The sequence below is a fragment of the Carcharhinus amblyrhynchos genome, chromosome 3 (assembly GCF_965287045.1).
Source record: "Carcharhinus amblyrhynchos chromosome 3, sCarAmb.v2.hapA, whole genome shotgun sequence".
In the NCBI taxonomy this organism is placed as follows: Eukaryota; Metazoa; Chordata; class Chondrichthyes; order Carcharhiniformes; family Carcharhinidae; genus Carcharhinus; species Carcharhinus amblyrhynchos.
In genome coordinates, this window is record NC_137326.1 from 35,825,113 (window position 1) to 35,840,638 (window position 15,526).

Below are 15,526 nucleotides of genomic sequence, written 5' to 3' on the forward strand. Positions count from 1 at the left end.
CTGTATATTCACTCTTCTCTCTTATCTCCATGTTTTATCTAGATCATACAAAGTAATCCATGCATATTTACCAGGTATCTGATAAACCACACACTACAACTGAAGTGACACAATACAGAACAAATCTCAATACAAATATACAATATTAGCTCTTTTCAAGATACAACTTCCTTAAACAACACAAATGCCAAAGTGTCAAAGAATGACCAGGAACTGCCCATTATATCACCGAGAATTCACAACTTTTAGGAAAAAATTGAAAACTATGATAGAAATGCAACTAAAATTTTGATTTTTTTTTCATTATTATTGTGGCAGAGTAAAATTATTATGCACAACTTGGCTTGTAATCAAAGAGCCAACCATCTATATACAGCTCCTGTAGCTCACTAAACAGAACACCCACTTACTTCCTCACAAATTTAGCTCCAGTATAGAGTGGCATTGATGCACTTTAATGAATCCAAGGACAGAAAAAAGTGAAAAATTAGAAGTACTCATTTTTTAAAGATGATTTTCGTTCATACCATCCTCATTTGTTGATTTTTAAGAACATTAGAATTTTATTATAAAAGACAACTGAGATAAATTATTATGCAAATATAACAAATGAGCTGCTTATTTATAAATAATGTCCAAAGGGACCAAAAATGTTAATACCTCCAATTATGTAATGTTAACCCAGGACACTGGTCTCCACATACATTACAGGGTTGCCCTTTCTCTGGGTCATCCACTGCAGAGAGCTGTAAAGTACAATGTAATAATATAGCTTGTGAGGAGTTTTCCAATATATTAAAGAAATAGAAGACAAAAACGAAAAATATTAAAAGAAACTTTCAACAGCAAAGGAAGACTCCTTAATTGCGTGAAATGCCATTTGCAGTTTAGTTCCATAATCCCCATGTGGTCAGAACCTTTGGTTGGCACAGCTGTCTCACAGTGCCAGAGACCCGAGTTCAATTCCGGCTTTGGGTGATAGTCTGTGTGAGAGTTTGCGCGTTCTTCCCTTGTCTGGATGGGTTTCTTTCGGGTGCTTCAGTTTCCTCCCACGGTCCAAAGATGTGCAGATTGGGTGGACTGGCCATGCTAAATTGTCCACTAGTGTCCCAAGAGGTGTAGGTTAGGGGGATTATTGGGATAAAGCCAGGGTGGGATGCTCTATCAGCAAGTTGGTGCTGACTCAATGGACTAAATGGCCTCCTTCTGAATAGTTGGAATTCTATAATCTTTAGCAGAAAGTGACAGCACTTCAAAATTACTTGATTGGCTGCAAAGTGCTTTGAAACATCCTGAGGTTGCAAGAAGTGTTACAGATAAGGTACTTTATATGTAATCTACAGGCACAAACTAATGGGAAAAAAGGAGCAAATTTACATGGAAATTGCAGAAGGAGCACAAATACTTCAATTATTCTAATATAAACTGGAGCAGTAATACTATGAAGAGCGGAGGGGAAGGGTTTTTAAAAATGTTCAGAATTTTCTTGATCAGCATGTTTCTGAGCTAGATCTGGTTCTAGTGAATGAGATGGGTCAAATGCCATCTGAGAAATATTTAGAGAACAGTGTCATTGTACCATAAGTTAGATATTAGCTATGGAAGAGGACTAGAATAAAAATACTTATTCAGAAGAGGGCCAATTTCAAAAAAGAGCAAGAATAGATCTGGCCCAGGTAAGTCAGAATCAAAGATTGGCAAGCAAAACCATAACAAAACAATGAACTGCCTATAAAGAGGAGATTGTGCAGGTACAGTCAAGGTACATTCCCATAACAGAAGTAAGTAGGCAAGCAAGTGGATGACAAAAAAGAGAGTAAGATGAAGAAGAAAGCATGTGTATATGACACTTATCAGGTTGATAGATACAAGTGAGAATTAGGCTGAACGTATGAAGTTCAGTGAGGAAGAGAGATGAAATATGAGAGGGCAAAGGGAGAGTATGGAAAGAAATTGGCAGCTAATAAAACATGGAATCCCAAACACCTTCTATAGGCGTATAAATTATAAATAGGTCATAAGAGGTGGGGTAGGGATTAAAAAGGAGATCTATACATGGGGATAAAGAACATAGCTTGGGTACCAAATCAGAATTTTGCATTTGTTTTTACTAAGAAAAATAATGCTGCTGAAGTTATTGTGAAAGAGCAGGTAATTGAGACACTGGATGGGCTAAAATTGATAATAAAATTAATTGACATTAAAAAACTGTACTTGAAGTTGATAAGTCACAATGACAAGATCAGATTTATCAAGGATAGCAAGGGAAGTAAGGGAGACTATGCAGAGGCACTAGTCATATAATCTTCCAAACCAATCCCCCTTAGATACAGGGGTGGTGCCAAAGACTGAAAGATTGTAAGGGTTACACCTTTATTCAAAAAAGGTGCAAAGATAGTTCCAAATATAGGTAAATCAATTTAGCCCCTAGTCCTAAGAAAGCATTAATAAAAATATGAGAAGACTTTAGAAAAGGCACAGAAAAGACTTAAGGGAATGGTTCCAAGAATTTGGAGTTCAGTTAATTGAACAGATTGGAGAAGCTGTAGCTTTTCTAGTTACGGAAGAGAATTGATTGAGAAGAGATTTGATTGAGTTATGTAAAGTCATGAGAAGAGAGAAACAGTTCCATTTGCAGAAGACACAAGAACCAGAGAAAGCCAATTAAGATGAATGGCAAAAAAGCTAAAGGCGACATGAGAAAAATACTTTGTTTTATGCAGCGAGTGGTTAGGATCAGGAATGCACTGCCTGATAGTGTGGGAGATGCAGATTTGATTGAGAGTGTGGGAGTGAAGGCAAAAAGTGAATGGGTGCCCATTTTAGAGATAGTGACCACAACACAGTTCGATTTAGCATTATTATGGAAAAAGACTAAGACAGAACAGGAGTAAAAGAACAGGGGAAGGTAAATTTTACAAAATTGATAAGTGATCTGGTGTAAGTGAACTGAATAAATACTTGAAAGAAAATCAGTGTCAAATCAGTGGGAGGTAAGATTCTACGGGCACAGTGTATACGTGTCCTCACAAAGGAAAGGAGTGGTACTGCCAAGTATAGAGCCCCCAGAAGAATGCACGCGTAATAAGATAAAAGCAGAAAAAGTAAGCTTATGACAGTCACATAAACTTAATACTGCAGCAAGCCTAGGAGCATAGGAAGTGCAGGAATGAAGTAAAATAGGAAATTAGGAAAGCAAAAAGAGAGCATATGAAAAGATATTGATAGGTAAAATCAAGGAAAACCCAAATATGATTTGTCAGTTCATTAAGAGCAAGAGGATAACCAAGGAAAGGGTAGGGCCCATCAGGAATGCACAAGGTAATTTATGCATCACTGCAGAAGATGTGGGCTCTTATACTTGGTCTCTGTAGAAGGATGATACAGACATTCTAGTTAAAGAGGAGGATTGTGAAATATTAGATACTATCAGCATAATGAGAGAAGTAATACTGGAGGAACTGTTACCTTGAATGTGAATAAATTACTGAAGAAGGAAGATAGGGAGGAAATAGCAGATGCTCCAAGGATCATTTTCTAATCCTCACCAGATACAGGCAAGGTACCAGAGGACTGGAGGTCTGCAAACTTGTATCATTATTTTAAAAATGATGCAAAGGATAAACTAAGCTAATTAATTATAGACTTGTCAGTCTGACTTCGGTGGTGGGCGAATTAATAGAATCAATTTTGGGGATAAAGTGTCACTTAGAAAAGGCATGGATTATCAAGGATAGTCAGCATGGTTTTGTTGTTATGGGAAGGTCGTGTCTTACTAACTTAAGCATTTATCTGAGGCATTAACATGGAGGATAGATGAAGGTAGTTCACGGAATTTACTAAGACACTTGACAAGGTCCCACATGGCAGACTAGTCAAAAAAGTAAAAGCCCATGGAATACAGAGGAATGTGATGAGTTAATCTAAAATTGATTCAGTGACAGGAAACAAAGGATAATTAATGGCTGATGGATGGTTTTACAAATGGAAAGTAGTTTCTGGTGGTGTTCCACACGATTCAGTGTTGGGTCCCTTGTGGTTCGTGGTATATTAATGATTTGGACTTGGGAGGCATGATTGGGAAATTGGCAGACGACACAAAAATTGACAGTGTAGTTCATGGCGAAGAGAACAGCTGTCAACTCCAGAATTATATCAATGATTCGGTTGAGTGGGCAGAAAAGTGGCAAGTGGAATTCAATCCAGAGAAGTGAGACATACTGGCTTTGGGATGGGCAAACAAAGCTAGGGAATATGCAACAAACAGGAGGATACTGAAAGGGATAAAAGAAGTGAGACATCTTGGAGTGAATGTCTACAAATTTGGTGGTGGACAGGTGGAAAAGATAATTAGGAAAGCAAACAAAATGCTTTCCTTTATTGAAAAAAAAAGCAGGGATGTAATGCTGGAACTGTATAAAATGCTGGTTAGACCGCAGCTGGAATTTTGCATACAGTTCCTGCCGCCATGTTGCAGGAAGCAAATAATTGCTCTAGAAAGAGCACAGAGCAGATTCACAAGAATGTTGCCAGGGCTAGAAAATTACAGCAATGAGGAAAGATTGAAGAGGTGATATACTAGAGATGTACAAGATAATGAGAAGCCTAGATAGAATAGACAGGAAAATTTTGTTTTCCCTGGAGGAGAGGTCATTTATCAGATGGCACAGATTTAAAATGATTTGTAGAAGAATTAGAGTGAAATTAGGAAGAATTTCTTCACCCAAAGGTTGGTGTGTGTGTCTGAAATTCACTGCTCGGTTTGCTGGAAGAAGTAGAAACCCTCAACTGATTTGGTACAAGGTATCTGGATCTACACCTGAAGTGCTGTAAACTGCAAGGCTATGGGCCAGATAACAGAAGGTGGCATTAGAATGACTGGCCTTTATTTTCTCATTTGGCTGGCACAGAACACAATGGGATGAATGGCCTCTTTCTGTAACTTAACTTTTCTAGGATTCTAGAGAGACATGATGAGGGGGTTAAATTAATCAATTTGCTCTTGCAGATGGGCCAAATGGCCTCCTTCTGTGCTGTAACCACTCTGATAAATTCACGTTCTTTCTTAAACCAAAAATTGACTGGAGGTGAACAAATATCCTTACCATGCTGATGGTATTGCAAATATATCTCATTCATAGTCATAAAGTCATACATCGTAGAAAAAGCCCCTTGACCATCAAGTCTGCACCATCAATAACTACCAGTAAAGTCATGTTTATCCCATATCCTTGAATGTAATGATATCTCAAATACTCATCCAAATACCTTTTAAAGGTTATGAGGTTTCTGGCCTCCCCAGCCTTATATGGAGATGCCGGCGTTGGACTGGGGTAAACACGGTAAGAAGTCTCACAACACCAGGTTAAAGTCCAACAATTTATTTGATAGTAAACTAATGCTTGTGAGCTTACTATCAAATAAATTGGTTGGACTTTATCCTGGTGTTGTGAGACTTCTTACTGCATTCTCCCCAGCCTTCCCAGGCAGTGCATTTCAGATTCTCAGCACCCTCTGACTGAATTTTATTTTTCTCAAATCTCCTGCCCCTCACTCTAATACTTTGCCTCTTCATGACTGACCCCTAAAAGCTGCTTATTGTTCACCCTGTCCATACTCCTCAGAATCTTATACATCTCAATCATGTCTCCCTCAGCCTTCTCATCTCTAAAGAAAACAATTCAAGTCTATCCAGTCTCTCCTTATAGCTCAAATGTTCCATCCCAGGCAACATCCTGGTGAATCTCCTCTGTGCCCCTTTAGTGCTTTGTTCATGTATTTCAGTATATAGCCTTTAGTTTTTTGAATTATAAAATGCAAGTAAATGCAATTAAAGCAAGTTTGGGGTTGATTACTTAAAAGATTAGGGCCACGCAGTGATGAAATCTACGCTTTCAAATTTGTCTTTCTGAGGCAAACCCAACCTGAAAATAGAAAACGGAATGAGGGAAGCACAAGTGGGAAATTTAGAAAGGAAAATTTGGTGATAGGTTACAGTATTAACCTTGATCACATTCACTTTGTTTAATTTGTTCTATATAAAATAAAGTCTGTGCTTCATTTAAGAATTGTGATCGCTGGTTTAGTTTTACTGGTTACATCGAGATGTTTAGCTTTCTATTTAAATGTTAACAGTCCCTAACCAAATGGTAACAATGGGATCTAGGAATATATCCTTTACAAAATTCCTTAACTCTGCCCCCATGAAGGGGAACATTCCTGAGAAGTGAGGATAAAAAAAAAATCAGAAAAACACAACAAATGCAGAACTAATTTTAAATGGGATAGGATTATTAGAAAATATGCATATAATGACATCAAAATCTATCAATCATAAAAGTTCGAATGAGATCAACCTTAGCTGTTCAATACATGCCATTTATGTCTAAGATTTTCACCATAGTGGTCAGACTCCAAAGCAAACAAAAAAGATCCACTTGGCTGGACGGATTAATTTGGAGAGAATAAGAGACAAAATATATTACTCATTTTATCTGTCAAAGCAAGATATTTAGGCAAGAAATAAACTAAACGTACTAATTATTTTTTCAAAGACGTAACTCAATTGCTTTTACCGTCCGTCTGGATAGGTATATCTGTTTTTTTAGTAATGGGATATCACTGCCTTAATTATGATGTAATTGCATTTAGCCAAAACTGAAGTACAGGTTCGCTTCACTGCTGGGGTTCCGCATATTATCGTCTTGAATTTCAATGTCTGTGTTGCCGATAAATTCGAATTATTTAAACTTTTTTTCCCTCTCACTTTTGATACACATTGACTTCAAAGACTCCATCTTGAAAGGCTAATTAGATTAATGAACACAAATGACTTGAAAAGAAGATGGATTTTATCACTCATGGCAAGATCGGATCGTCATAAAATTAAAACCTTGTTTCAATCTAAACAGCCAACAAACTTTTATTTCTTCCGAAAAAAAATCACCAGTTTTCCAACATGCAGCAGAGCCTTTAATATTAAAAATTCCGACTTCAACATTTTATGGCATAAATGAAGTGACAGTATGTTTATTTAAAAAAAATCCTTTTGCAAAGCTCACAGCAAGAGTGCAAACAATGTAACTATAATGTAATTACATCTCAAAAATACAATTTGCACGTACTGTGCACGCAATAGGATCTTTTTCCGCTTCCCAGACATCTTAATGGGATCGTTCCAATCCACAACTGAAGCCGTCTCCGACAGCTGAACCTGATTGACATACTGTACTACTCCCTAAGCAACTGCCTGTTCTTAGAACTAGACTCACATTTCATGCCCATTAACCCAATACACAAAACAAAGGCAGACCAGTGAAAGGTGAGTACATGAAAGGTTGATACCACGGCGTCAAAAAAACTTGCTAGCGCAAGCAGAAGGGAAAGGTAGAGCTGCAGGTTTGAACAGCCGCTCTCTTTCTGCAGCCCAATATTATTTCGTGCTTTCCAAATTCCACTTGCGGGCCCCCATATTTTCCGAAAAAAAAGGGCGATCGATTCCTGCAGCGATGACTTCGTGCTGTAACCGGACGGTTTCTTAACCTTTGCGGGCTTTTTCGGTCCCGGTCATGTTCACGATGGGGGGGGAGGGCGGTTTCACGATGCCCCTGCAATACACCGACGCGCAAGGTGGTCACCCGAATACACACAACCCAGCTCGATCCAACATACTCACCCATCTGCCTGAGTTTCGCTTTTTCGAGTTACGACTAAACATGTCAAAGTATGTCAGTGCCGCTTAATCGGAGAGCAGTCAGGAACGATTCTAAGAGAAATTAGCTGACTCCGTAACTACTGCTCCTGAGAGCGGCGCTCTAGTTCCTACCGACTCCCAACAATATTGTGAATGGAAATTCCCCGTCTTCCGGTCACTCACCCCGCCCCGCAACTAATCGAGGCAACACTCTTCACCAGAAAGGGCATTTTCATTTTAGATTTGGTGCTACACTTTGCTCTGAAATAATAACAGGATTTCACTTTTCTTCCTTCTAATCGTTGCAAAACACTTTGTGGTAACGGGCAAACTGCTTTTCCTCGATATACAACGGGAGGTAGACAGCTATTCTTCAAATGAATCAGATAGGGGAGTGAGAAGATAATACCCATGTCCTTTACATTAAGAAACTAAAGTGAAGGACCAAGGCTTATAATAGTGCTCCGAAAAGTATTTTCCCTCAACTGATGTTTTAGGATTGCAAAAGGAAATGGACAATCATGGGGTCCCGTTTTGAGGTCCTGGGAAATAATGAATTAGAACCGGAGACTGAATAAATCGTTACAATTAAGAATGCACAGCATGGGAAAGTTTTGAGAAACACAGTCCGCTATGCAGCATTGATAAAAGAGGAAGATTGTAGAAAGGGGATCACCTGCCAGATGACAAAGTCTAGTTTCCAAACAGCAACAGAGATATAACAGCAAATTAATAAGGGACGGCAGCGGCAATTATAAAATTCATAGGTGGATTTGGAATCAAATTAAACATTTGTGGGAGAATGCATTGTTAATTTATGTTTGTTCTTCCCATTCATTATTCCATCAAAGTCGGAAGGGCAGAGATGTTTCCGTGGGAGGATCTGCATTTCAAACAATCAGCATTGCTGAGACGAAAAATGCTAGGCAGTAAAGGAAACAAAGCCTTTTGGGGATGTCTTCAGCAATTAAATAAATATAGGGAAACCAGATAGAAAAATGAACAATATGAAAATGGATTGAAGGTGAAGCCAAAAATGTCAGAGTCGGCAATGGATAGCAACTTTTCAAACAGACACCACCACCTTAAATATTTAGAATTTCTACTCGAAGCTATAGGACATTTGTTGTGTAAACGCTGCTGGTGGCGCTTTTCATTCGAAATACAATTTGCTATACATTGCCTTGCTAATACACCTCTTGGTTGCATATTGCTAGTGCACTGATTCTCAAATCTACAATTAATTGCTGAAAATAAAGACGCTCCCATTAACCACTTCATTCTAAATGCGACATCTTTATGTAATTTTATAAAATATTTACATTATGGTAGCAGCCAGACCAAAAGTCAATAATCACGTGTTACGGTCGTCAGGCGTATTGCACCGTGGGACACTGGTAAAACATATATACAAGATTAAAGCGACAGCGATAGCTCGAAACTGTCAGACCCATCCTTTGATAGCAACATGTTTTCGGTCAAGTATTATAACTGTTTACATTAAATGTTCTTTACATGATTATTGGGACTGATTAAGCTTAATCAGACCATAAGTAGCCGAGGGTAAATTCAGTGGAAATTCCTTTGGAAATCTACCTTCTGTTGGATAAACCGATAGTCACGCAAGGGTGACTTATTAATAAACTATTGGGAGTGAACGCTTTTCCAAATAACGTGCAATTTCAAATGCCGAAACATGCGTTAAGAAATGCAGAGTTTTGCAGTTGTAAACCATTGTAATTACTGACACCGATTCCTTTCTTACTTTCAATTTCATTGTATTAGTTGCTAGGCGACTGAAAAAGATTTATAGACACCTATTGTCGGTTTTACTGGAGCCTTCCCGCCCCTGTGCCAGAGAACTCGATTAAGTACAAAAATGGTTAAACTTACATTATTTAATTCTTATAAAATATAACTTAAGTTGATCAAAATTCACATCAATCACAGAAGCAGATGTCAGTGATGCACACGCTGTGTTAATATGTTCGTGAAGATTACCTGGTTATCAAACTTTTCCATCCTCGTGTCTCCGTATGAGCTGGGCAGTGCGTCATTCCATAGCACACCAGATGGCTACTTCTAAGAGATATTTTACAAAAGGTAGCTTCAAATTTCTGAAATATATTATTAATACGCCCTTTTACCGTCCTTCAGTAAGTACGTTATAACGTTACTACTGCGATTGGTTTTTGTGTGAATTGTTCTCAAATAATTAACTTATTAGCATTACTCCGTTTATGTTTGCATTCTCTTGGATAAATCATATTACTCAGTAATAAACTCCTGTGGCTGGAAAAAATGTTTTCCCCCGCTCTACAGTTACATTATACCAAGTCACATTTCTCACATCTTAAATGTCAAAACTATATTAAGCTGTTTGATGCTGCGGCCAATCAGATCGAATCAGAGACTTGGAGGGCATCAGAGACTTGGAGGAGGGCTTGACCAAACTTAACGTTAAAGTATATTTTAAGATGGTGGACGGATGTGAGGGAGAAGGCACTAAAAGGCTCTAAGGCGGCGCTGGAGCATAGCTAACCAGACCAATGGCTGCCAGTTATTTGACACTCAGCACAGAAACAAGCCATTCCGTCTAACCTAACAGCCCACCCTTGTATTTATGCTCCACAGAAATCTCCTCCCATCATTTCCATCTAAATTTGCCGTGAGAATTAGCTAATCCTTTATATGCTTGTCTAGGTACCCCTTAAATGTATTTGTACTATTGATTTCAACCACTCCCTGCAGTAGCACGTTCCACATTCTCACCACTGGGGCTGAAGCTTCTTCTGAATTCCATATTAAATTTCTTGGTGGCTATCTTATATTGACATCTTCGAGTTAGGCTCTTCCCCTAAAGAGGAAAAATTCTATCTGCATCCATTCTATCAAAACTTTTCAGATTTTTAAAGACCTCTCTTTAGGTCATCCCCAAGCCTTTTCCTTTACAAAGAGGAAATGTATCATATAAGATGATGAATGGAATGGATAGGATAGAGGTGGAGAGACTCTTCCTGCTCAGAAAGGACAGTAGGACTAGGGGGCATAGCCTCAAGATAAAGGGGGGGCGGTTTAGAACGGAGTTGAGGAGGAACTTCTTCACTCAAAGGGTGGTGAATCTCTGGAATTCTCTGCCCGTTGAGGTGGTGGAGGCTGCCTCGCTAAATATTTTTAAGACGCGGGTTGATGGGTTTTTGATAAGCGAGGGGATTAAGGGTTATGGGGAGAGGGCGGGAATGTGGAACTGAGACACGACAGATCAGCCATGATCTTATTGAATGGCGGGGCAGGCTCGAAGGGCTAGATGGCCTACTCCTGCTCCTATTTCTTATGTTCTTATGTTCTGTCACTCCTTACCTGGTGCGTATGTGTGTTTGTGTTTCTGACATCATACTTGTAAATCTTCTCTGCAACTTCTTTATATGACAATCACAATTGTATGCAGTATTCAAAGCATGGTCTAACCAAGGTGTACACAGTAAAAAGTCTGACAACACCAGGTTTCAGTCCAACCGATTTATTTGATAGTAAACTCACTAGCTTTGTCACCTGATGAAGGAGCTAACCCGAAAACTAGTGAGTTTACTATCAAATAAATCAGTTGGACTGAAACCTGGTGTTGTCAGACTTTTTACTGTGTTTAACCCAGTCCAACGCCGGCATATCCACATCCTAACCAAGGTGTGATATAGGTGTAGCATAACCTTCCTACTTTTCAACTGTATCCTTGGGTACAAAGTGTTTCCTTGAATTCAAAGTAAAATGTAGTGAGAGAGGCATTTGATCTTGTGTCAGACTAACTTAAAGGACTGGAACAGAGTGCATATGCCCCAGAGAGAGGGAAGACAGCAACTGTTGTGAGCAGCAGAGGAAAAAAGGCTGTTATCTGTTAGCCTCCAGGCATGCTGCTGGTGAAGCGCATGGCACAGCACAATTGCATAATGGTTAGCACTGCTGCTTCACAGCACTAGGGACCCAGGTTCAATTCCAGCCTTGGCTTAGCACCTGTGTGAAGTCTGCACATTCTTCCTGTGTTTGCATGGGTTTTCTCCAGGTGATCTGGTTTCCTTCCATAGTCCAAAAATGTGCAGGTCAGATCAGGTGGATTGGCTATGCTAAATTGCCCCTTAAGTGTCCAAAGATGTGCAGAATATTAATTAGCCATGCTACATTGTCCAAAGGCATGGATTAGCCATGGTAAATGTGTGGGGTTACAGTTACAGGGATAGAGCAGGGTAGAGGGCCTGGGTCTGATACTCTGTCAGAGTGGGTGCAGCAGAATGGCATCCTTCTGCACTATAGAAATTCTATGACAAAGATTTTTCCACAGATTCTGGACAATACAACTCAGTGAAACTCGTCAAAATGCACTTGTTCGAAGCTAGGAGTAATTTTAGACTGTTTTCTGTATTGACTAAAATTCAGTGGATAGTGCCGCTTAGCATATAAAGGTGACATGCAGCTGTCAGTTGCTTTAGAAAGTTAACAGCAATATCATTTCTGTAGTTTAATGTATTGCCGATTATGTTTACTTTACACTGGGTTTTGTTTGTTACAGTAAAAGTCTTAATGTGACATCTTTTACGATCCTTTGAATTTCAATAAAAGATCATAGTGCAAGTGGAAACGTACTAGTACAGATAAGGGATTGGCGAACCAACAGGAAATTGAGAGAAGGAATAATTAGGTCTTTTTTGGGTTGGCAAGCTGTAACTAATGGAGTGCCACAAGGATCAACTACTTACAATCTATATCAATGAATTGGATAAAGGGACTGAAGGTATGAATGCTAAGTTTGCCTACAATACCAAGACAGACTGGAAAGTACATTGTTGAGGACGTAAGGCATCTACAAGGAGATATAGATTGGTTAAGAGAATGGGCAAAAATTTGGCAGATGGAGTATAATGTAGGAAAATGTAAACTTGTTCACTTTGGTGGGAAGAATAGAAAAGCAATAAAGAAAAAACAACAGATAGCTGGAGTACTGTGTGCAGTTTTGGGCGCCGCACCTGCACAAAGATATTTTGGCCTTGGAGGGAGTGCAGAGGAGGTTTACTAGGCTGATACCGGAGTTGAGGGGGTTGAGCTATGAGGAGAGGCTGAATAAACTAGGCTTGTACTCGCTGGAGTTTAGAAGAATGAGGGGAGATCTCATTGAGACGTATAAGATGATGAATGGGACGGATAGGATAGAGGTGGAGAGACTCTTCCTGCTCAGAAAGGACAGTAGGACTAGGGGGCACAGCCTCAAGATAAAGGGGGGGCAGTTTAGAACGGAGTTGAGGAGGAATTTCTTCACTCAAAGGGTGGTGAATCTCTGGAATTCTCTGCCCGTTGAAGCGGTGGAGGCTGCCTCGCTAAATATTTTTAAGACGCGGGTTGATGGGTTTTTGATAAGAGAGGGGATTAAGGGTTATGGGGAGAGGGTGGGAATGTGGAACTGAGCCACGACAGATCAGCCATGATCTTATTGAATGGCGGGGCAGGCTCGAAGGGCTAGATGGCCTACTCCTGCTCCTATTTCTTATGTTCTTATTGCAGAACTCAGTAGTATAGAGAGATTTCAGTGTCCTGGTATGTGAATCACAAGTAGTTAGGATGCACTTAAAACAAGTGATTAGAAAGGCAAATTGGTTTTGGCATTTATAGGAAGGGGCGTTCCATTAAACACAGGAACATTTTACTATAGCTGTGTAGCGCCTTGGTAAGAACACACAGTTTTGGTCTCTTAACCCAAGGAAGAATGTAACTGCCTTATAAGCAGCTCAGAGAAGGATCACTCAACTCCTTCCTGGGATAAAGGGTTTTATGAGGAAAGGTTGAACAGGTTCAGCATGCATCCATTGGAGTTAAGAATGAGAGGTGATCTTATTGAAACTTAAGATCCTGAGGGCACTTAAATTGGATGATCGTTGATTGAGGTAGATGTTTCCTCTTCTGGCAGAGACTAAAAACTAGTTTAAAAATAAGAGGTATTCTTTTAAAGGAGGATTTTTTTCCTCTCAGAATTCTCTTCCCTAGAAAGCAGGCTAGGTCATTGAATTTATTTAAGGCTGAAATTAACTTTTGATAGATAAGGAAGTTGAGAGTTGGGGGGGGGGGGGGGGGGTGGGTTCAGACAGAAAAGTGAAGTTGATACCACAATCAGATCAGCCATGATCTTATCGAATGATAGAGCACGTTGGCTGAGTTGGATGCCTCTTCCTGCTCTTATGGCCTATGTACTATGAATTATTCACAAGAAATTCAATTTTTCAACTTGTCTCCATGGAGATCAAACTATCTTCCAGAAATAAAATCTCATGCTTGTTTTATTTTAAATAAATGTAATGATCTTTGTAAGTAAGCTATGAACTAATCAAATTACTGAAAGACCCCAATGGAAAGAATTACCAAGTTTCCAATTTTTCTAGCTTTTACTTTAACACAAATCAGAACCAACACAAATTAAACTTCAGACAAAAAAGGTAAATTTCACTTTAGTTAATACAACCGTACATCTTATGTAACCACAAGCATTTTCATCGCACCCACACAGACGCTGCACTACACTGTTTTACAGTATGGTGGTCCTTATTCACACAGGATATGACAGAAGTCCGAACTGACAATAGCTCATACTTTTTGCAGGTATGATTATCTGCAAGGCACATCATTACAAATGGTCTGCTCCTTCACATCACAATAGCCCTGATAGTATAACTTTCCAGTGTTCCTTTACAACTGACCAGTTAGTAACATACCAGTTCATGCTCTGACCACTTCTGGGAAAACACACAGCTCTTTAGTGTCTCCAAGTTATTCACACAGATTTCCTCAGTTTAGAGCTTTTTAAGCCACCTCCAAAAGTTCCTGTCACTTTTTCTGGCATCAAAAAACAGACTTTCTTGCACGGGATTTGCTTCTTCTCACAGGAATTCAGAGTTCCTCTTTCTGATTGTCTGCTTTCTCTGAGTCTGATCACCTTCACTCTCCAACTCCTCCTTTGTGTCTGCCAGCCAGGTGGATGCTTTTTTAACCTACTTTTCTTTGGTACTGCTTCCAGGTCAATGGTTACCAGATCACGTTGTACTATTGATTATCCAAGAAAATTACAATTGATGCAACTTTTTGAAGTCCTTTTCAAACAAATATTCTTAAAAACAATTAGATTTCAGGCCTTTTAAAGAAATTATAGATTTTCCTTGAACTGCTTCTGGGAAAATGGTACTTATGTACAGTCTCACTAAGTTGCAGCACTTTTAATGATTGATGTATTTATACTCTAAGATCCCTTTTGTTTTTTTGCTCCATGATCTATTTTTGCTACTAAAATGTACTACCTCACATTTATCAATATTAAACTTCATTTGTCCTCCAATAATTTGTTGCAATTCTCTTCAGTAATGAACTTCTCTTCCCTCCCCTCCCCAAAAAAGTGAGATCTTCAGATTTAAAAGTGTTTTTGATTCCAAGTCCTAATCGTTAGTGTAAATTGTAATCAGCAGTGACCCGATCTTCATGGAACACTATCCCTTACTTGCCACCTTAAATAACTCACTTTTATTCCACACTGTTTGGACTGAAGCCAGCTAGCTATCATATGTCCTTTGACGCACAATCTTTGACCTCATTCTTCTTTTGGTCTTTTGAAAATCTAGATAAATTACACCTTCTACATCATCTTCCACTACATCTACACCCAACTCTTCCACTACCTTCCCAAAATGTCAATAAGATTGGTCAAGCAAAATTTTCCCTTTTGGAATCCATGTTCACAACACCAGGTTAAAGTCCAACAGGTTTCTTTGGTAGCATGAGCTTTTTGGAGCATTGCCCTTCTTCAGG

General features: G+C 39.1%; 1 protein-coding gene across 5 annotated transcripts in view; it reads right to left on the reverse strand.

Annotated features, from left to right (window-relative positions):
* prickle2b (prickle homolog 2b) overlaps window positions 1-15,526 on the reverse strand; it is a 281,903-nt gene that overhangs the window by 240,707 nt on the left and 25,670 nt on the right. For 2 of the 5 annotated variants that reach the window (XM_080183199.1, XM_080183183.1), the window contains exon 2: window positions 661-746. The exons of 1 other annotated variant lie outside the window; for it this stretch is intronic. Coding sequence is in view for 3 of the 4 variants with exons in the window: in XM_080183183.1 (XP_080039309.1) it covers window positions 661-746 (86 nt within the window). In the remaining variant the exon portion in view is untranslated. Of the gene's footprint in view, window positions 1-660; window positions 747-7,675; window positions 7,818-9,694; window positions 9,776-15,526 lie in introns of those variants that run through there. 2 more of the 5 variants (XM_080183190.1, XM_080183176.1) reach the window with 2 other exon arrangements.